Genomic DNA, 22,625 nt, shown 5'->3' on the forward strand with positions numbered 1-22,625 from the left:
TTTGCTGTAAACTTAAAACTGCTCTAAAAAGGAAGTCTATTATTTTTTTTTTTTAAAAAAAGATGACACTAAGACTGCATGAAGTCCTCCTTTTCTTAGGACTCCAACCTAGTTACTTAGGCACAATTCAGAGGAAATACACAAACAAGATTATGTTTGTGAGAGCCACTGTTTCTTCTATTAGTTTTTATCAAATCTTCTACAATTTCAACCAAAGTCATTGATTCAGTAAAGTTACTATTTGATCACTTGTCTTTTCTTAATGAGTTTTACAAAGAGGGGCCAGACAGTGATGCTCTCTGTGCAATTAATAGGGAACTTTCAAGGCCCTGCCATGGACTCATCAGCCGTTGCTGGCACAGCTTCGCCAGATTTGCCTGGCCCTGGCGCGTCTTGGCTTGGCATGTGCTAGCAAGCATCCTTTGAGACAGCAGCTCCATTACTATGCCACGGAGGTAGCTTCAACAGCCAATTGTGATATAGAAATTTCAGATGGACCCCCTCTATCAGGAGTTTAATTCTCTATTTAGGCTTGGAAGCATGCAGTTATAACTGCTTGCAAATGCTTAAGCTTCCAAGTCTATATTGAGGTAGCAAAATGTTGGAGATTTAAAGGAAGTATTAATGTATATGATGCGAATATTGATTTTTATCTCAGACTGGAGTTTCCTAAATGTCGTGTCAAGAGAACGTTATTTCTGCAAACTATTTTTCCTACCTAATGAGGGTTCAGTTTTCAAAACTGTTAGGAAGGGCCGGCCCCGTGGCTTGGCGGTTGGGTGCTCGCGCTCCACTGCTGGCGGCCGGGGTTCGGATCCCGGGCAGGCACCGACGCACCACTTCTCCGGCCATGCTGAGGCCGCGTCCCACATACAGCAACTAGAGGGATGTGCAACTATGACATACAATTATCTACTGGGGCTTTGCGGGAAATAAATAAATAAATAAATAAAAATTATAAAAAAAACTGTTAGGAAACTGCTGCATATTCTACCCTCCTTTTAGAGACTAACAAATGTGCATTAACTTATTAAAAGCTCTCAGAATATCTGCATTGATCAATTTAAGAACTTTATTTAACTTTAACCCAGTATTTGCTACACTAATGTGGCCCCGTAAGCTTTGCAACTGTTGCTGTTGTAGTCTTTATTATGCTTATTAACATCCAAAGGAACTATTGTTGCTGAAAGATACTTTGGAAATTGTCAGGATGTTTGGATATTAGTAATAGTGGGCCACTAAAAATAAACTTTAAATCATTTTTCTCTGACATAATTTACCCACAATTATCTAGAGGAACGAGAGAAGACTAGATAAACAAACATGAGCAGGAAGATCTTAACAGATAAGTAAGTATGGACTGAACCACAAGAAATACACAAACAAATGCTTTTATGTCATCAGTTTTTGAGCCCTGTCATTTTTGTTTGGGTCACTGCCAAAGTGGCTGGTTCATCTCACTAGTTCTTTTTCTTTCTTTTATTTATTTTTTTGTGTGTGTGAGGAATACCAGCCCTAAGCTAACATCCGATGCCAATCCTCCTCTTTTTTGCTGAGGAAGATTGGCCCTGGGCTAACATCCATGCCCATCGTCCTCTACTTTATATGGCACGCCGCCACAGCATGGCTTAACAAGCGGTGCCTCGGTGCTTGCCTGGGATCCAAACCTGCGAACCCCAGGCTGCCGAAGCAGAGCGCACGCACTTAACCGCTGCCCCACCGGGCCGGCCCCCACTAGTTCTCTTTCTAAATGAATTATGTTAATTTTTGAACATCAAGTGATGCTTCCTACAATAGACATACAATATATGTTCATGACTGTGTAGAAAGTGAATTTTGAAATACTATAAATGTGATTCCTCCAAATATTTTTTATCTTGATGATAGAACCAAGATAGGAAAAGTAATACTCCCTTCCCTTTTGTCAGCTTTACCTAACACCATCAGGAGCCTCTCTAAGTAAAATTTGTTTTATCTTTTCAGGGGCAAAAACCAAAGGAGGTTTAAGTTAAACTGGACACTCTGTAAACAAACCACACTCTATATTAAACTTCATAAGAGCTTATATTGCACTAATTCCTCTGCCCTGATCAGTGATTAGGCATCTAATTCCTTGGGGGTATTTTTAATCCCTAATCTTCATTAGAGCTAGACAATATCTCTCCAGAGATACCGCCGAAATTTGGGAGATCATCACCTAAGAAGTACACACTATTGGCCTGACCAAATATACTGTTATTTTACCTTGAGCAGTTTTTCCTCTGATACTGTGCAACTCTTTAGTATCAGTATATTTACATATATGTCATATTTTTGTGATAACTATACTTTTATTTGCTTATAGTTTCGTTTTAATTTTACTTTATTCTTATCCCCAGCAGTAATATACAGAAAAATCACAGTTTGATATATTAGTTACACTCCTAATAAATATTAAAATCCATGCGCCCCTTAAAATCAGCTTATATACCACCAGTTGAATGTCTAGCACACACCTTGGGAAATACTAACATGAAAATATCTTGCCGTGGAAATAAGGGATGAAGGTTGGAGTGGGGAAAAGTTAAGATAACCTCTCATAACTCTCCTTCCTACCAGATATATGCACAAATAAACAAAAAAATATTTCTTTACACTCAATACATCTCTAATATTGAGTTTCTTTGTGATACAATATATCCACCAAATGAAACATTTTATTGAAATATGCAATTTTATGAAAAAACAAGCATCACCTAGAAGGAAAGAAGCATGCTGCTAATGCTGTAGACATGTGATGTATATGTGTGTGTCTCTGTATGTTTAATTCTCTTCCTTTCTTTCAAATCAAGTGACCTAGTCTCATTCGGTTAGGTTTCAACCACAAAACATCACTGTAGGCTTTTTTTTTTCAAGATACACGTCACAATACACCAAGAAAGGGGGAACTTCCAGCGTCTGTGGCAATATCACTTGATAAACAGACTCAGTTTGAACAGCAGGAGCATTTACTATATAAAGCAGCAGAGACGGCGGCTAGCAGACACTTGCCTTGCGAGGACGATGCGAGCAGCAGCCGTCCCCACGCCAAGGTTAGACAAAATGCCAGGAATGTTCTTCTCTGCCAATCCAAAGGACTTGAAAGGAACTGATCACTCACTTCTAGACGACAAGACGCAAAAAAGGAGGGCAAAGACTTTGTAAGTTCCTTCAGTGCCTCATTTTGTGAATTTTGACTTAGATTATCTTTAATGGCAGAAGGATTGAGAATGAGTAGAAGAAAATATGAGCATTTAGTTTGGCCAGATCAGAGCAATTATCTGTTCTGAGTTATAAGTATATACAGTTGTATTAAAAAATGAATCATGATTGGGCAACAAATTAGGTGAGAACTTTTCCAGACTTTGGCCCATAAAAATGGGCTCAATCTTAACAGAGCAAAATGTTGTATCAACTATTTTTATTATTGTCTTATTCCTTGGAGAAGTTTATTTCATGCTCTTTTCTTTTTCAAATAAAATGTATTCTACCGAGGAAATATGAATATTTACTTTTGTGTCTTTTATAGTGGAATGGATGTGAAAGCATACTTGAGATCTATGATCCCACATCTGGAATCTGGAATGAAACCTTCCAAGTCTAAGGACATGTATGTACGCTAATACTCCGAATGATCATTATAAAAGTGGCCTATGCTTTAGCTCTATATTCTAGCAGGAAATTCTATTGCACTTAATGGACTTCATTTTTTTTAAATAACAAGCCTAATAAGATTAGATTACATTAGTACCAATGTAAATTACATACAAACGTGTGTGCATGTATTTGCTATTTACCATACTGTTGCAGTATATGTATCTGGATTTTTTCACATTTTATTGGCAGATATTTTCGTAACTACAGTAATTCTAAGGGAAATTTTGTTTTCATTTGGCCAAATTTTAATAAAATTTATTAGAACTAGAGTCTTAGTTTGTGAAGTTATCACAGTATAGCAGCCATTCTAATACCATTTGTGCTTACACAAAAAAATATTTTACTAATTTAGGTAAATTTTGTCCCCTACAGACTCTCTGCTGATGAAGTAATGCAATGGTCTCAGTCTCTGGAAAAACTTCTTGCCAACCAAAGTAAGCATAGATGAACTATTGAATGTTTAGGAGTTTAGCTCGATACACTAACAGATTGAATGGCTTCATTCAAACATAGTATTCTGGATAGTAGAGTGTGTGAAAAGTTGTATTCCAGTTTTTCTGTAGTCGCTGAGAGCTTCAGCACATTATGCCTCATTGTGGTGTAATGTTGACTTAACACTCAGCTCTCCCACTGTCCTCTAGACAAATTTGCCAGGACAATTCAGTGTTTCCACGGATCATTATAGGAGCGAAATTAAAAATTACACTGGGGTTCTGAAATCTGAAGTTTTTAAAAGTAAACCAAACATCTCAACATGTGAACTGCTATTCTGAAAGCTACCTAAAGAATGTCTTTTTGTATGTTGGATGTAAGGAGGAGGATTCATTCAGTCAGTTAATGGTTTTATCCTCCATACATTCATGAACTCACTCATTCAGCCCACTTTTCTGTGGCATGCGTTTCAGAAGCACCAAGGATTCAAAAGCCAAGACACAGCTCCTTGCCACCTTACTGTCTTGCAGGTGATTGAGACACACAGTACATAATTGCATTATATATAACATGACATGTAATAACACAGATATGATAAAAAGCATTTTTAAACACAGAGTCTTGTGGGGAGTTTCTGATGAGAGAAGGTAAAGAATGAAATCAGCTTGCCTTACCCTCATCACAGGCACTGCAATTCTATTGGGATCAGGACCTGGTTCAGAGGTGTAGATGAGCAGCTTGTCTCTATCTAGGGGGTGAGCTTATCTTCTTCTCCCCACAAACACCTGAAGGAACCTTGCTTGGAGATGAGGAAGTTCAGCCTGGTTCATCCGTCTTATTATCTGACTTAGTTTATAATTCAGCCAAACAGATAAATGGAATAGAAATGGCCCATTTAAAAGTCTCTGTAACACTAGCAAATATAATCAGTACATAACACATAGGTCATATATAGGTCTCACATTTTCTGACTAACATGAATTGAATGGGGAAATTATATTTGTTAGTGATTAACATGATGTTAATGCCCTTTGTCAATGTTTGCTTCCCTAAAATACTCTACACTCTGGCTAAGAGCTGGTATTTATAAGAAGACAGATTGTTCTGTAATCAGCAGAGCAGAATTTTAATTTAATTAGCAGATGGACGCAAAGCCCAGTTTCGTAGCCACCACTAAGCAGCTGTGGACAAGTTTGTCCGGCACCAGATAAACTATAAATGAAAGAATCGCTAAGGCCTTCCCATCTCTACAAACTATGACACAGCTATTTCGGCAGAGCCATCTGTTACCTTTGCACATAGAAACGCAATAATATTTTTCTTGCAAATTTCTTCTTCAAGTTATTCATTTATTGGCTCAATTCATGTAATTCTCTCACTCCTCACCTTTTCTTTTTAGCTGGTCAAGATGTCTTTGGAAATTTCCTCAAGTCTGAGTTCAGTGAGGAGAATATTGAATTCTGGCTGGCTTGTGAAGACTATAAAAAGACAGAGTCTGATCTTTTGCACTGCAAAGCAGAGAAAATATATAAAGCATTTGTGCATTCAGATGCTGCTAAACAAGTGAGTATCAAGTTCATTATCATCAGTTTATATGTAAAGGAACTTAGATACAGAAATAGCATTCAACAAACATAGCAAGAGGAAATCCTTTTTGAGTGTCATTGCTATATATTTAGGTATATTCATATAGTTCAGTGCAATGATAATCTAATTTTCTATGTTTGTGCAAAGATTGGATGCAAGGTTGATTTTGCAAAACTAGCTAACATGATGGGGTGGGGTAAGTTGTACTGTTGTTACTGGGCAGAATTGCATATCAGGGAGTCCTTAATTAGCTAGTTCATCTTGGATTAGAATAAAATACACTATTACAATAGTGTAATACATATGATTGCAGCAGCAAAAATATTTCCATTTAGCAGTAGTGCCCACCTTCCACTTAAATTTTCTTGTTGCAAGCAGAAAATAGCCGCACAATGTGCCATCTCCTCTTGTAAATCTTAAACGTCCACATGACTTTTTTTGATGCATGTATCACCTTGCATGGATATTTAACCTTTCATGTCTGCCTCTTTTGTATCTTTCAATGATCTATGAGCTAACTTAGAGCAAAGGCTTGTTTGTGCTATTTCTTTTTAACTCCTCCACACCTAGTAAAGGGCTGGTTTAGAATAGGCATTTAAGAGATATTTGAACTGACTTAAATGAGGGCTTAAATCCACTGTCTTGAAAAAGCACAGTAACATCATAAAATATGCAACAAATTGAAAGTATGTACTAACTAATGAGGATTTCTTTTTAGATCAATATTGACTTTCGAACTCGAGAATCTACAGCCAAGAAGATTAAAGCGCCAACCCACACGTGTTTTGATGAAGCCCAAAAAGTCATATATACTCTGATGGAAAGGGACTCCTATCCCAGGTTCCTCAAATCAAATATATACTTAAATCTTCTGAACGACCTTCAGGCTAATAGTCTGAAGTGACCGGTTCCTGCCTGGAGAGAATTAAAGATGGTATCAAGAACAGAAAGAATGTGCCAGTATGGCTCCCTGGGTGAACATCTTGACCTTTTGAGTGACTGAACAGTCCCAGGGGAAGAACAAATGACTCAGAATGGATTAACATGGAAGTTATTCGGGCGCAGGGTTGAAGAAGAGCAAGATGAAAATTGAGAGACAGTAGAAGGAAGGAGTAACTATGGTACTGTCATAGAACACAGTGGACCTATGTATTAGATAATCCGTCAGAACTGAGAAGGCCGGGTAACTCCAGTTACACAGAAACTGTGAATACAGGTTTTGAAACTGATTAAAATATGCTATAAGCTTCAAGGTCAACTGACATTTATGCTGCATATTATTATATAGACATGGTATTAAGCTGCTGAAATCTTTCACTTGGATGACCATTTGAAAAGTATGTATTTCGAAATCACCCTTGCTATTATATATGACACAAAGTTTTTTGGTGTTGTTTTGCTTGTTGAATTGTTTTTGGCTTGAAAGAGATGAAGGAGACAACAATGTATTTAACTTAAGCTGTTGCTCTTAAAACTGGGAAGTCAATATATTTGTAAATTAAATTATCATAGTGTCAATAATAAATGGGAGTTTTTCTATTAAAAATATATACAAGCAATTTCTGTTTACATTTCTTTGCCATTTTTAAAAACTAGTATTTATTCCTCAGATTTAAGAAAAATTCAAGCAAAGTTCTACTTTCTGTCGTCTCTTCAACGTTTAAAACTATCATCCAATTAATTCTATATTTTATGTATTATGTGTACCTATTGGACAGAATTCATTAGTTTTCTCTCTGCTATCACAATGCATAAACATCAAACAAACACAATATGCTTTCATATAGTCAAGCTTCAAACTGATAAGAAATTGAAGAAGTCTTTAAAAAAGGGATGGAAAAGTTATTTCAAGGAGTAATCTAATTAACAATTGATATCTTATTGTGATTTAGTTTACAAAACCCAGATGTATTTTCTCTTTTAATGTGCAGAGCAATCCTATGAAAGTTGAAACTCAGGAAGATTAAATCACTATCTCCCAAATTTAGCTAACTATCAAAATTACCTAGAATGTTAAAAAACAAAACAAAACATCTATTTCAGGGCCCTACTCAAATCAACTGAATCAGAATCTCCAAGGGATAGAGTTACGAGAATCTATATTTTAAAAGGAAACCCTAGGTGATTTTGAAGATGCTCTGATAATCCAGGGTTGGGAATCCTGGGATTAAGGGACAATCAAAATGCCAGGGATTGTACATAACTCTCTGACTACACAGTAGTGCTCTATCTACTATGCGACACTGCCCCCTATTGACCAGAAGACATTTCCTAGGGATCACCTACAGAGAGCAGAAAAATAATCAAGATGATGCCTCTTCCAGCACAGCCTGTAGAGCTGTAACTTTCCAGGTACCTGTGTTACATATCTTATTGAATAATCAGCAATTCACACATCATAATGAAATACAATGGATATTCTCGTACAGGTGTGCCTAGTCCTCAGGCACCCAGCAAAAGTATAGGGCAATAGGTAGATCAAATTTAAAAAGCATTATTCTTAAGTTTCCATGGGACAGAGTCCAAATCATCTCTACCTCAAGCTTTATTCCATGGTTCAGCAGGTCGTATTATAAGAGAAGCTTAGGAAGAAGCCCAGTTTCATAACAATAATAATAATTCAGTATTTCTCTCCCTTACTCATTCCATCACAAATTCTGTCAATCCTCCATCTACAATCAATGTGTGTAGTTGGCACATCACTTGCTCTTTTTCTATTACCACTGTCGGAGCACAGGCTCTCATCGCTTGATAATTCATGTGACTTGTTTTCCTCTTTCCAGCCTCTCTCTTCAATCCATCCTCTGAATAGCCACAAACATCACCTTCTGAAACACAGATTTGGCCATGTCATTTCTCCTGACATACAAAATAAAGCCCAAATTTCTCCTTTTGGAATTCAAAACACTCCCAGTGAGACCTTCAGGGTATAATTCCCGTTGCTCCCTCTGGTGTCCTCCTACTTGATGCCACTCGGGATTAATTGCCTTTCTTGAACAAGCTGTGGCCTTCATTATCTCCAGGCCTTTGGTTAATCTCTACTAGCTATCTCAAATGCCTTTTCCTACTCCTTCCAGTTTTCAAAGTCCAACCAATTCTGCAAGGCCCAAGTAGAATAACTCTTCCAGAAAGGCTTTCTAATACCCTACACAACTATGTAGTTATTGTCGATGTCTACTGGAGGTTAACTGAGTCCATGTAAACACAAGACACTCTGCTCCTATTTCTAATCCTACTGTCACACTAAATAGTCCAGGCCCTTCAGACTATGAGGCATGAGAAGTACAACTGTCCAACACACACACTTGTCACAAATTGAATGCTCTTGGTCTTTGTCTTGATACTATGCCATGTTAAAGAGCCATCCAATTTTTGGACAGATGATCCAAACAAACATCTAAGACACCTCTTCATTTTCAAAAACAAAGTATCATCATGGCTGCACAGACTCAAGGTATTGTAAAATACTTGAAATAGTAATTTTCTTTTCATTGGCATTGTTTATTATGGTATGACTGTTTTATAAGACCCTTCACAGCAACGTGATTAGCTCTAGCGACACCTACTATTTAAAGAAATCTGATCTAACGGCTTGATCTGAGATTCTCAGTTCACAGGCTCTGTTCTGTTGTGATACTAAAGCAGTGGCAGTCAACAATATGTATGCTTTAAAACTCATTCATTAAAAAAGTAAAAATATTGGGCCAGCCCCGTGGCTTAGCAGTTAAGTGTGTACGCTCTGCTACTGGCGACCCGGGTTCGGATCCAGGCGCGCACCGATACACCGCTTCTCCGGCCATGCTGAGGCTGCGTCCCACATACAGAAACTAGAAGGATGTGCAACTATGACATACAACTATCTACTCGGGCTTTGGAGAAAAAGAAAAAAAAAAAAAAGGAGGAGGATTGGCAATAGATGTTAGCTCAGAGCCGGTCTTCCTCAGCAAAATAAAAGAGGAGGATTAGCACAGATGTTAGCTCAGGGCTGATCTTCCTCACAAAAAAAAAAAAAAGTAAAATCATTTATTTTTTTCAGACATATTACATTATTTCTAATATGTGTATCTTAGAAAACTAGGAATCTATGAAGGTAGAAATGAGGGTAATGATATACCTCATGATGTCTAATAAAAAGTACACATTTACGCATTTAGCTTACACGGGATGTGCTAAAGTTCAAGTTTCTTTCTTTCTGTGTGCAGACACAGGCTATTAGTAGGAATCTTTGATGATTTATTGGTGAAAATATATTCTGAAATATGTGAAGGACAGATACAGTAAATGGTGACTTAAACTACCATAGATACAAATAATTGCTATTATACACAGAGTTGTAGAATTTACTCAAGACCAACTTGAAACCACATCTATAGAACAAAAAATACCGATCAACTACAGAAATGCTTCCATCCTTTTTGTTGAGACCAGTATCTTAAAAGCTAAAAATGTATCATCCTAATGGCAAAATTTTGTGTCTTACTTCATGCCTTACCTAAATGGAACTATTCTACAAACAAGTCGATGGCAAAATATAGAACCTTCTGTGAATGCTTCTAGATGATCAATATTTGACTGGGTATTTACGTCTCAGTGGCTCTTTTAACTTGAATTTGAAAACACGACAAAAAGAAAAAGAGAGAGAGAAGAAAAAAGAATTGGCTGAGCAACTTAAATGTTGATATTACCTTACATCTCATTTGATAACTTGAATGTCCCAAACTGCCACACGTAAAATATTTTACCTTCTCAAATTGAAATTTTAAGTCAAACAGGATTATAATTTAGAGTTGTCTACGTGACTTTACTTTAAAATTCCCATAATTGATAGTAGATTAGGTGAGGAATTTGAATCTAATCCCAAAAGAACAAAATTTATAAACCCATGGGGACCTTGCCTTGATTTGGAATGTTGCCATTTGGGGAAGATATATGGTGGTGGGCTTGATGACTGAAGAAGTCAGACTCGTGGGATTAGGGAACTGACTTGTTTAAATAAGAAGAAATGGTGCATTGTAAACACATTTATTAATTTAGAAAACTGTGTTGGTCATGTCAATTACACTTCAGAATTAAATGTTTACCTCCTCCTTCCTCTCTCTCCTGTCAAACTCATAAGTGAAGTCAGATGTTCGGGATCCATCCAGCTGAGTATGCACAACTTCAAAGAGTTCGGGGACCTTCCAAATAGACACTCTCTTATATCACCCAAGAGAAAAACCAACCTCCCATTTCTCAAGTGAAAAATGTAAGACTTCTAAAAAGTTCTTTAACTCTCCAAGTTTTCTTACCAAAAAAATAGTTATTCAAATAATAATACATCTAATAGACATTAGATTTGTTTATCCAGGAAAAGTATTTGCTTTTGTTCTATATTTAATATACATTTTTACTTGTTTTAATATTACCTGGCTGATGTTCTCCATTTTTCTCACAGGGAAGGGATAACTAGGGTCAATCTTGAAGAATAAATACAAATCAACCAGAGGAGAAAGGAGGTGAGAATATTTCAAGCACAGAGAAGAGTCTGAGAAAGTCAGGAAATCAAGAAAAAAATACTGCGTTCAGCAATGGTGATTTATTTAGTGTGGTTGGAATATATCAGGAAAGAGAGAGTATAACAGGGAAAGCTAAAATGGTAGTTTAGGGCAGATTCTGAGAATAAACATAGACCATGCCAAAGAATATGAATTTTATCTTTTATTTGGTAGGTAACTACTGAAGTTTTAAGGAAAAGAGCAGAAGACTTAACTGCTTTTGAGTGTGAATTATGATAGATACACGTTACTTGTTTAGTCCACACCAAAACTCTTTGAGATAAGCACTCTTAACCCCATTTTATTAATCAACAAATGTAGAAACAAAAAGGTGAAAAAAATATATCTAAGGACACAGAACTAGACAGTAGCACACCCAGGATTTGAATCCAGGTATGTACGTTTCCAAGGACTTTCCATTATCTCATGCTTTTTCCTGAAAGTGACATGATTACCTTGTTTTTAAAAGTGAATTCTGGAGTTAGTGTGGATGACACTTCCAAAAGAACACATAATAGAGGAAGGAAAGCCAGATCTGAAGCTAATTTTGTAGCCCAGCAGGAGAGAATCAGAGGCTGAAATAGGACAGAAATGAAGGGAATGGGAAGGAGAAGGTGAACAGGCAATAACTTGGCAAGCCATTTGCTGTGAGGAATAACTAAGAGAGAGAAATATAGGATGCCTCTTGGGTGTCTAGCTTGGGCCCTCAACAAAGTTCTTTCTGGTTGAATTGTAAATACATTGACTTCAAGATCCTTAAGTTACAAATGTGCATTAAACAACTTGGAAAAAGAAGATGGCAGCTCTGGAGGAAGACTAAGTCATATGCTTTTAAGAGGTGCAAAATAAATGATGTAGTGCTTTCAATAGATAACAGCTTGTTGATAATTAAACTCCATAGGAAGCAGTCCGCATGTTTTCCCTCCAGGCTCACTTTCCTCTTGGACAAAAGCAGAGGCTTGCAAGCCATCATGCAGGCTAAAGACAAAAACCAAGGCCCAAAAGACTCAACAGATTTGCAGCAAGAAATTTTTCTAAGGTTCAGAGCACCTTTTAAAGACAGAAGACAAAACCGAAGTCTAGGATTGAGGCCAAGAGACAGGCAAAGCAGCTGTCAAACACAAACAGAAGCTGCCCTGGGGATCAACCACACTGGATAGCATGGAGGACTGTGATGAAATCAACAGGGAGGCAGGCATCCTGCCTCCTTATATGGAAGGCCTAGCCTTTACCTTGACACTGGGTCTACGTGACTGGTGGCATGTTCTAGCGTTCGTTTCTTGTCAACAGAGACAAGAGAGGACTGGAGACCTGAAGGTAGCCAGTCACTCTCTTGGCACATTTTTTCATTCAGTCGTCCTTACCTTAACTCCTCAAAATAGGTGAAGAAGTTATTTTTATCTTTTATTTCTAAATAGAAGAGATAAAAGAAAGGAATATTGTGGGTTTCAGATAGACTCCTATCTCCCTAAACTACTGTTGCTATTCTAGTCAAACCTAGAACGTGAAAAATTCAGTGGGCTCGGTTTAAATCAGTAAAATCAACACGTTTTCCACTCATTTTATCTTCTGCACTCTACCTTGAAACCCTCAGCTTGAATGACCTGTAAAAACAGATTGTATTCCTGGTCTAGTGCTTTTTTCTTAAATCTGTCAGTTAACTCAGTGTTTAGAAATGACCCACTGTGAACAAGTAATAGGTAGGCCATGTTCCCGTATTAAGAATTCAAAAAGATACTTCCTAGAATGTTTATTTAGCATAATTTTGACTAGAATGATTATAATTCATACTATTTATGGGTTTAGTTATAAGTGCCAAAGTTGAGGGAAAAAAGTTCAAAATATTCCTTGCTCCATTCCATTAAGAGATTTCTTAATTCATCTTCAGAATTCTAGGCTCCACCATATACTCCTAGAAGAGTCCAGATTATTGCTTCCTTAATATATACATCAATTAATGACACTTTCTCTGTACCATAAGCTATGCTAGGTGCTAGGGAAACAGAGATGAATAACATACAGCCCTCAATTACTGAGAGCATCGTGGTGCTCTTAGAAAGAAAGGAGCAAAAAGAATTGCCGTGAAATAGACTAAGGATTATAACAGAGGTGTAGAGCAGGAACAAATAAGACTGTCTGATAGATGACCTCCCCAGTGGCTCTCTCCAGGTCCCTGGTGAAAAGTTAAATGGGACTGGTGGCCCTTCCTCCCCCTAATGGGAAAGGCTACACAGTGCCAACTTTCTAAAAGGTCTCTAGGTGCTACCAGCACTGTAGGCAACTTTCTTGGGGGTCAAGTTTATCTCCTTTAGCAAGTTCTCCCTCTCTACCATCAGAAAGTCAGTTGAGTACTATCTGCTCCCTTCCGATGTTCCTATTAAAAAGGGAGCAGTGAAGATAACCAACACCTGCCTCTCCACGGGATGTGGCGAGCCTAAGGAACCATGGACATCCTGCCGCTCCCCCTCCTGCTCCTATGGAATTCCTGGGGTTTATCCCAGCCTCCTCTCAACAGACAGGAATGAAGTGTTGTGAGAGCTCAGAGGAGGGAGCAGTAATTCTGTCCTGGAGGAAGGAGATGGCTTCAGAGAAGTGACAGTTGCACAACAAAACGTGGATTAAATTCAAAGTAACCCCATAGTTACTTTTCTGAAATATTACATCATTCGATTAATTGTAAGCTCTGTAACTCATGCATAAATGTAGATTCTGGCATTATTCAAAAGGACTGGAATAAGTCTGTCCTACTAATCACTAATACTGTGTTACTTTACTCACATGGAGATCTTTTTACTTTAGCTATTGTTATTGTCCAAAAATAATGATTTCTTTTCTCTTTCATTTCAGGAGGTTGTGATAGAGTTGTGTAGATGGTCACCAATCTTAAGCCCTTTCCCAGGGCACCACGAAGACTACATTTCCCTGGCCCTCTTAAAGCGAGTGGCAAATATAGAACTTTCTATGAATGTTTCTATATAGTCACTGTTGGACTGGGTATTTACTTCTCAGTAGTTCTTTTACTTGAATTTGGTATTTTATCTTGAATTGCAATTTGATATTTTACCTTGAATTATTAGGGTCACAAAACTGAGTTCTGTTTGGTGAGCAGAGGGATAAGCACCAGTTCCAGGGCTGACAATATGACACCCCGATTGTCTCTCTCTTCTCCACGTACACTGGTAGAAGCAAGGACTCAGACACTGCAAAGCCACATGAAAGAATTACCATACCCAGAATAGCCACACAACCCACAATGGCTTTTGTGTATGTAAAAAATAAAAGCCTCTAAGATTTGAGGATTATTTGTGAGAGTAACTATGGAGTTTTACCCTATGAATGCAAAGACTCTGATATATATTTAAGTTTCCTTCAAAAAGAAACAATTTCTCATTCCATCTCTAAAGACATATGGAGCCATCTTGGAAAAAACCAGGGCAATTTCTCCATCATAACGCAGTGTTGTTTAGTTGCTACATTGGACAGAGGTTATCTCTCTGACCTTGTGATGTTCTCCGAGATAGAGTTGCCTGGAAAAGAGGACGTAAGCCATGGATGAGAACAATATGTGAAAAGCTTGCTTCAGACGCAACTTAGAGTAGAAAATGCCAAAAACAACACAAAAAGGGGAGGTGAAGACTAAGAAACAGGAAAAGAATAAGTGATGGAAAATTTTGCAACTGATAAAAACGTTAAGTGAAAACAAGCTTGCCACGCAACATGTTTTTTCCACTCACTCACTTTGACTCAATTTAGGGCTACATACTATATTGATATAAATGCTTTGAGGTTTAAACTGCCCAATCACCAAGGAAAAGTCAGGATTCCAAGGCAATGTGGTGGGGGCTCTGGAAAGCTTCTACCTGTGGTTAACTTAGGATTCAGACAGAAAGTATGAATTCAGTGCATACCAGGAAAACTGGAGGGGTGACTCACCAGGGCCAATCTTCCTGAGAAAGCAAAAAACTATCTATGAAATAATTCATCCTAAAAGAAGAGAGTTTTGCCATGTACAAATTTGGCTTAAAAACAGTGGGACAGAGCTGGAGGAAATGGGTCACATTAAATACAGCAGGTGCGAGACACTCATGTTGCCCTTTGAGGCAGGTCCAAAATCAGAGGGAGAAGAGAGAGCAATAAAAGAGTGATAAACACTAAAAGGACCAATCCCCTGAAAGTTCTGTAAATCTCTGAGAACACATGGGAACAGTGTATCGCTCAAGTGATGGTGAAGCACTCACCCCACTTGGAGTTAGGATTCAAGCACAGACAGGACAGAGCACACTGAATTGAAAATTGGTCCACCCTACATCTAGAAAGGAGAAGAACTGGCAGAGGGTGTGGGGCTTCAGCAGATGTCACCACCACTCTTAGCAAGCATTTCTAGCAGCCTATTACCTTATGTAGGTGTGGCAGTCTTGAAGGGGCTCCTGAAGCAGAATAATTTCCTTCTATCTCACCCCAGTTCAGATTATTTGAGAAATAAAATAAAAAGATTAAGATGGAGGCCAAGATATTACTGATACAGCTAGGTCACAGAATAGAGCATTGAGAGAGAGTCAAATGGCCTGCTAATTTAACCCCAGAATTAGACCAACCTGCTACCCAGTTGCAAGTAGTGTCAAACAGAGGCACAATCTCTATACAGTGGATGGCCATTGTGGGGAACAAATGCCAGGTATCTTGTCTTAATTGGGACGAATGTGAAGAGTCAGCCGAGCTCAGAGTTCCTGGCAAGCAACTGGGCCTAATACAGATAGAATGTCTGCTCATTATGAGCTGGGTTTTATCAGACCACCAACCCATAAGACCAGGTGGGCCCAGCAGCAATACACTGAGAGATGGAAATGGTAAATCCAGGATCAAACATGAGCAGGGCTTACATGTACCCTATGACAGCTTAGGGCTCCCTTATGACTAATGATGGAGGAGTAAAAACACCAAGTTTGTGTTGGCATAGTATGTAGGTGCAAGCTGAAAATGGACAGATAGCTGCACTACAGTCCTGCTAAGGGGTGGACTTAAAAGAGAGCAACGAGGGGAAGTCCTCCCAGTGGGCAGAGTTTGGGGCAATGCACCTGGTCATCTACTTCATATGGAAAGAAAAGTGACCTGAGGTTAGACTAGACTCATGGACAGTGGAGAATGGCTTGGCTGTGGATTGAGGCCTGGAAGGAGAATGATTAGAAAATTGAGACTAAGAAGGTCTAGGGAAGATGCATGTGGGTTGACCTATCAGAGTATTCAAAAGTATGAAGGTCTTTGAATCACATGGTAACACCCAGCCGAGATCATCCACCACACAACAGACATAAACAATCAAGTAGACAGAATGACTATGCCACCTCAGCCAGCTGCTGTCATCAGCCAGCCCATGATGGGTTCATAAACAGAATAACCATGGTGGCAGAGGTGGATATGCACTGACCCAGCAGAATGGACTTCCACCCATGAAGGCTGATCTAGCTACTGCCCTTGCCAAAATCAAACCATTAAGAAAAAAGACCAATGCTGAGCAAATGATATGGTACCCTATTTCAAATAAGTCAACCAACCACTCATGGCAAGTTGATTACGTTGGACTTCTTCCACCCTAAAAGAGGCAGTAATTCATCTTGACTTGAATCAACATATAGCTGGGGTATAGGTTTGCCTTTCCTACCAGTAAGGCCTTAGCCAGCCGCACTATAAGAGGGCTATGGTTTTTGATCCACCAGTATAGGATCCACATGACATCATATCAGACCAGGGGATCTACATCACAGCAAAGGTGGCATAGCAGGTGGGCACATGGCCATGGGATCCATGGGTCATATCTCATGCCATAATACCCAGGTACTGCCACCCTGATGGAGCAATGAAATGGTCTTATGATTGCAACTGGCAAACAGCCATTGATGATTAAGCAGCTAGTAACCATGGGGGATTGGAATTTGCAAACTCAAAATACATCTCTGCCTGAATGACACTTTGGCCCCCACCCCCACAAACTGACCAAAGGAGTTTGGAATGGGACGCCTGCCCCCAGAAAAGGCCATTAGACATCTCTGGGTACCTGGGTGTGTCCGTGCTAAGCCCATTCTTAGTTCTGTTGCCCTTTCTAAGGGAAATTTACATTTATAAAGAAAATCTCCATTTGTAAAGGTATCTTCTTCCCTGTACCAGGAAGAAGAGGGAGATGGCCTCACCTAGAAACTTATCAGAATGGAAGGCGAGGACTTAAATCTACATGATAAATTTATCTATTGTTAACTGTGCTGTTTGGGCAATATGCTATCTGACTCCCACTAGGTTCCTGTAGATGCCATCTCCCTGGGGCCTGGGTCACCATGGTAATGGGTGTTTGAGCTATTTTTTTCAGGAACTAAACCCCTTGTGCACTTCAGGCCAGATTGAGACGACCAACCCATCAACTGGGCCCTTTTGACGGCAAGAGGTTGGAACTCCACCCTCAGGGCACGCCAATGCCATGATTCTGTGAGCATGTGTCCTACGAAGAAACATGAGGCCTGACTACGCTTGCGCAGATCATCAATCACCTCATCTCTCCTCACCTCCAATCATTTCAGACCACCTTGCCCCTTCTCTATAAATACCCCTGAGTCCCTATTTTCGGAGAGGCAGATTTGAGACTTGTTCTCCCGTTTTCCTCACTTGGCTGCCTTGTGATTAAACCCTCTCTCTCCGCAATCTCGTCGTCTTGGTGATTGGCTTTCTGGGCAGCGGGCAAAAACGGACCTGGTATAGTAACAGGATGGCACAGCTGAGGCACTATCTTGAGATGATACTCTTCAAGGGCAGTATGTCTTCCTCCAGAACAAGGAATACACCCTTAATCAATGCCCATTATATGGTGCTACATCCCCAATATGCAGAATACATGGGTCTGGAAACCAAAGGGTCAGAATAGGAGTGGCCTCATTTGCTATCACTCCCAGTGACCTTGTTCCCAAAAGGTGAATGCTTCCATCAAGGGACAAAACCAGAGTCACATCAAACTTTAAATTACAGGCCCCTCTTGCTTACTGTGGGCTCCTTGCACCAAGCGACCAGGAGGCAAAGAAAGGAGTCATCATTCTGGCAGATGTAACTGACCTTGATCATTAAGAGAAAGTAGGGCTGCTGTTATAGGTGAGGGGTAAGGGAGAATATTTTTGACGTTCAGATGTTCCAGTGGGGCATCTCCTGGGACCTGGAACACAATACACGAACAAGTGTGGCAGCCAGGCCTGGGAGGCGCGTGGTGACCAGGGAATCAGGCCCCCGGACAAGGAGGGTCTGGGTCATCTCACCATATAAGCCACCAACACCAGCAGAAGGGCTGCCTGAGTGTGAGAGGAATCTAGAATGGGTAACAGAAGAGGAAGCTAATGAGGACCAGTGGTCGTCTCTAGACCAAATGCAGCGCTGGTGTTGGTGGAGTACCTCATTTCACTGACCTTCCTCTGATAAGTTTTCCCCAGGAAAAGAGTCCTTCTAGAAGCCTACAGCAGCTGTTTCTGGAGGCAGTGAACATACTACATGAAGCAATTGCATTTAGGTGGGAAGGGGTGGATGGTAGGGGAGACCGTGGGGCATAATCCCCCCGTCGGAACTGAACACTCTCTCTCGAAGGAAGCCAGGAGCTTCGCTGCTGACAGCTCACTGACGAGTTCCCCGCCAGGCACTGCCCTGGGCCTTGGGAGCTGCCTCACCAGCTTCACATCCCTCTCCAGGAGAAGCCTGCAGTCAACGGCCGGTCAGTACAGGGTCCAAAACTCTGGCCCCCTTGTTTCAACTGGATCAAGTATGAAGGGCTAGTCTAGAATGAAGCTGGACCCTGTAGCAGTGACAGAAGATTAGAGAAGACAGAGGAGAACCTGGAGGAAGAGCTGGCCGGGAGGCTGGGGAAAGAAAGTTTCTCATAGGAGGCAGCTTCTGTAGACACACAAAGGCAACTTGGCATAAAAAGTGGTTTCACCCACCTACGGGCCTTCATTTGCGTCTGAATCAGCTAGTCATGAATTTGTTGTCTTTCTCATAAAGGACTGTGCCCAAATTCATTTCTAGATGTTGTGAGCGTGAGTAAGTCCATTCATCAAAATAAAATGCTGTGATCAACCAAGCACATATTCTGCCATCAATATGATTACAGTTTGATCTAGAAGATGGCATGTGCATAAAGAAATGTAAGGTAGGAAGGTGAGGACCGCTCACAGTCTTCACAACTCTAACATATATCATTTCTTTGATTCTTTGAGATAGAACAAGCTGTTACAATTCCTATTTTATAAATAGCAAACAAAGGTAAAGCAATCTACTCAACTAGTGGCAGAATTACTTTTTACTTTAAATCCAATTATCCTTCCACTGCATTATGATAAATATTGTTTGTTTGGATAATGATATCACCCCAATAGATGATACATTTTCTCTGTTATCATAAAAAGCCTCCAAAGAACATCCATTTTATATCATTTAACCATTTTGAGAATTTCCCTCATCTTGCTTGGTCTCCTGCCTTATTTTTTAAGATAGTTTTCAAACATTCAATGGGTTACACTGGATATTATCTGTTAAAGGAATCTTTCCACTTCATAGATTTGAGTGACAACTTGGATATTTGCTGACTCACTCCCTAAGTAATTCCACTATTATGAAACTGCTGCTTCACGAAAGGATGTTTGCCTAATGGTAATCAACCGTAAAAATAAAGAACCAGAATTCTATTTTCAAAAGGTTAGGCTTTTGATAAAGAATCCTGCGGTGGCAGGTGGATCATCAAATGGAGAAGGCTTATCAGAATTCCCAAGGGTAGAAAATGAAGGAAAGAAATAGAACAGCAGGAGGATTGCTTATTCTGGAGTCGGGCTAAGGAGAAATAGAACAGGTGCTGATTTGAGGCAAAGAGAGTTACTGGAAGGAGTAGTGGACCAGAGGGTCATTGTTAACAGGGAGACGAGACCACTTCCCTAGAATTATTCAGGGCACTCACCTCGATCAGGACTGGTAGAGTCAATGCCGAGGCAAAAAAATAAGAAAAGGATGTTAAAACTACTGCTGAGCAGGACAGAGAACTGGGTCATGGGAAATACCAGAAAGGGGACATGGGATGAGTTTTGTGAAGTGCAATCTCCCACCGAGGAGCCATCCTGAGATGTACAGTTGTAGACAGAGAACTGGAGCATCCTTTAATTTGCTGGTTAGGGCTTTGTGGTGAAGTCTGTCAGATTCTAAAACTACTGTATCTCAAAGCTAATGGGAAGGTTCGGTTCCCGAACTAGCAAGAAGGGAAGGAAGTGAAACAAGGGAATCAAGACAGGAAGGAAAAGGGAGAGCAAAATGGGAAGAAAAGAGTGAACCCCAATACCATCCCCACTATGAATGGTCTGACACATGTTGACAAAATCAACCCTCTGGACAAACCAACACGTACAGATGATCATTTTCCTTTTCTCTACTTTCTTCTGTCTGAATGCCTAGGACACCTAGACTTGATTAACCACTTTGTGGTGTATGCGTGTATGTGTTGTGCTTGAATTAATTTTTTTATTCCCATTTATTAATCAACTCAATATATTTGTATTTATCACACAACATGTTGTTTCAACTAAAATAATAAGAAAAGCTCAAATTGGATTCTTGACATTTTCTTTTGAAGAAGTCAACGCATCTAGTCTAATCTTTATATGTAAATTTATTAAATGTGTATCATACACAAGGCAACTGCTAAGCATATTGAAAGATAAATCATCGAACAAATGTTTCTGGAATCAAGAAGTATCTTAGATGAGGTAAATTCTACCCACATTAACTGGGGAAAAAGACAAAATCTCAGTGGTTTAACACAGTAGAAGTGTATTTCTCAGGAACGTAAAGTCCATGTTTTTGTTTTTGTTGGGCAGGGAAGTTAGAGAGGTTCTGCTCTTACCCAGGCCTTCCAGGACCTGTCTGGCATCCTCAGCATATGCTGACATGGTCATCCTCGCCATCAATATCTAGCTGGCAGATGAAGTAGGAAAACACACGGATGACCCCACAGGAGATTTTCACAAGTAGAGCCTAGAAACAGTGTGATCATTTCAGTCCACATTCTATTGACAAGAACTGGGCACGTGGCCTCAGAAGCCCTCAAGGGACATGTAGTCCCTGGTTGGACATCCACTTCACAGCAATAAATTTACGCTATAAGAGTAAAACACGAATACACAGCAGACAGCCAGCTGTTTCTGCCTCAAGCTATTTAAAGTGCGGGAGACACGAGTGATCTATAAACAGATCATTTCACTACAGGACCTTTCCTGTGGGCAAAATGTCCAGGAGGCCTTTCTGGATAAGAAAAAAAAAATGGACTACATCTATGCCACTATTTGCAGTACCTGTTGCTAATAGCAGCAATTGTCTGTTTGACTAAGTTTACCCAATTTTTTCCTTAAAAAAAGCCATTTGTATTTGCAACATACCCCAAATGGCCATCTGCTAGTCACCTAACCACTTGAACATTTCATTCCAGTCCAGAAAGATAGCTAAATATCTTATCAATAAAACTCATAATTTCTTACCCATATGCTTTTATTTCTTTAATAAACTTTATTAATGTGCCAAATTCCATGTTAGTCTCAGCATATTGTGTTAGGGGATTTGGGGATAGCCTTTTTCCCTTATACAGAATAACTTCACTCTCTCTATTTGCCATCCAAATCTTACCATTCCTTCAAAATCCAGCTCATATTCTTTCCAGTAAAGCTTTCTTGGAACAATCAAAATTGTGGTTAATTCATCCTCTTCTGAATTCCTATCTGAATTTCTATCTCATCCTTCCGTAAGCAATTAATTCTATAGGGACCTACTTTGTATCTCTTCTATTGCTAACTTAAGCTGGTATTGTTTCTGAATTTCTATCTTCTATGGAAGTTCCCAGAGGGAAGGGTCCATGTGTTAATTTTTTTAAATCTCCTAAGCATGTAGCATAAAGTTTTCAATAATAACTACTTATAAATATATTTCACTTTGAAAATATTTGTGAGAAATTCTAGTAGTTTAATTGATATACCCAACCTTACGGGGTAAAAATAAAGAAACATGCATAAAAATGCTCTGTAAACTGTAAGTTTCTTCTTAAAGGAAAGGAAAAACTTGTCATCGTGGTGGAGAACATTGGATATTCAGCAGACTCTGTTCTCTCCTCCTCCTGGGCTGTCAGGTATGGCTCAGTTCTCTAAAGTGGACTGTGCATGGAAGTGATGTGTTCCACTGGTGCCCAGACCATGAGGCAGTGGGTGGGTCTCCTCCACACTTTGTTCTACTTCCTGTCAGCTAGAACCCTGGCAGGCACTCACACGGCTACAAGTGTGCAAATGATGCCAATGCCCCAGAGGAGGGTAGAGCTGCCATTCCAGCCTGGCTCCTTGGATGATTTTG

The 22,625-nt window shown here is 39.6% G+C and overlaps 1 protein-coding gene across 1 annotated transcript; it reads left to right on the forward strand.

Moving 5' to 3' along the window:
• The first annotated feature begins 2,126 nt into the window (after window positions 1-2,126).
• On the forward strand, window positions 2,127-7,247 carry RGS1 (regulator of G protein signaling 1). Its single transcript, XM_058533927.1, has 5 exons — window positions 2,127-3,179; window positions 3,548-3,628; window positions 4,048-4,109; window positions 5,507-5,670; window positions 6,413-7,247. The coding sequence occupies exons 1-5, from the start codon at window positions 3,043-3,045 to the stop codon at window positions 6,596-6,598; spliced, it is 630 nt and encodes a 209-aa protein (XP_058389910.1). The 5' UTR covers window positions 2,127-3,042; the 3' UTR covers window positions 6,599-7,247.
• The last annotated feature ends 15,378 nt before the right edge of the window (window positions 7,248-22,625 follow it).

This window comes from Diceros bicornis, chromosome 38, assembly GCF_020826845.1.
Source record: "Diceros bicornis minor isolate mBicDic1 chromosome 38, mDicBic1.mat.cur, whole genome shotgun sequence".
NCBI classification, from domain to species: domain Eukaryota; kingdom Metazoa; phylum Chordata; class Mammalia; order Perissodactyla; family Rhinocerotidae; genus Diceros; species Diceros bicornis.

Coding starts and splice junctions, on each gene's coding strand:
- RGS1 (XM_058533927.1), top strand. CDS start 3,043: ATGCGAGCAGCAGCCGTCCCCACGCCAAGGTTAGACAAAATGCCAGGA. Junction 3,180..3,547: donor AAAAGGAGGGCAAAGACTTT/GTAAGTTCCTTC, acceptor TGTCTTTTATAG/TGGAATGGATGTGAAAGCAT. Junction 3,629..4,047: donor CCTTCCAAGTCTAAGGACAT/GTATGTACGCTA, acceptor TGTCCCCTACAG/ACTCTCTGCTGATGAAGTAA.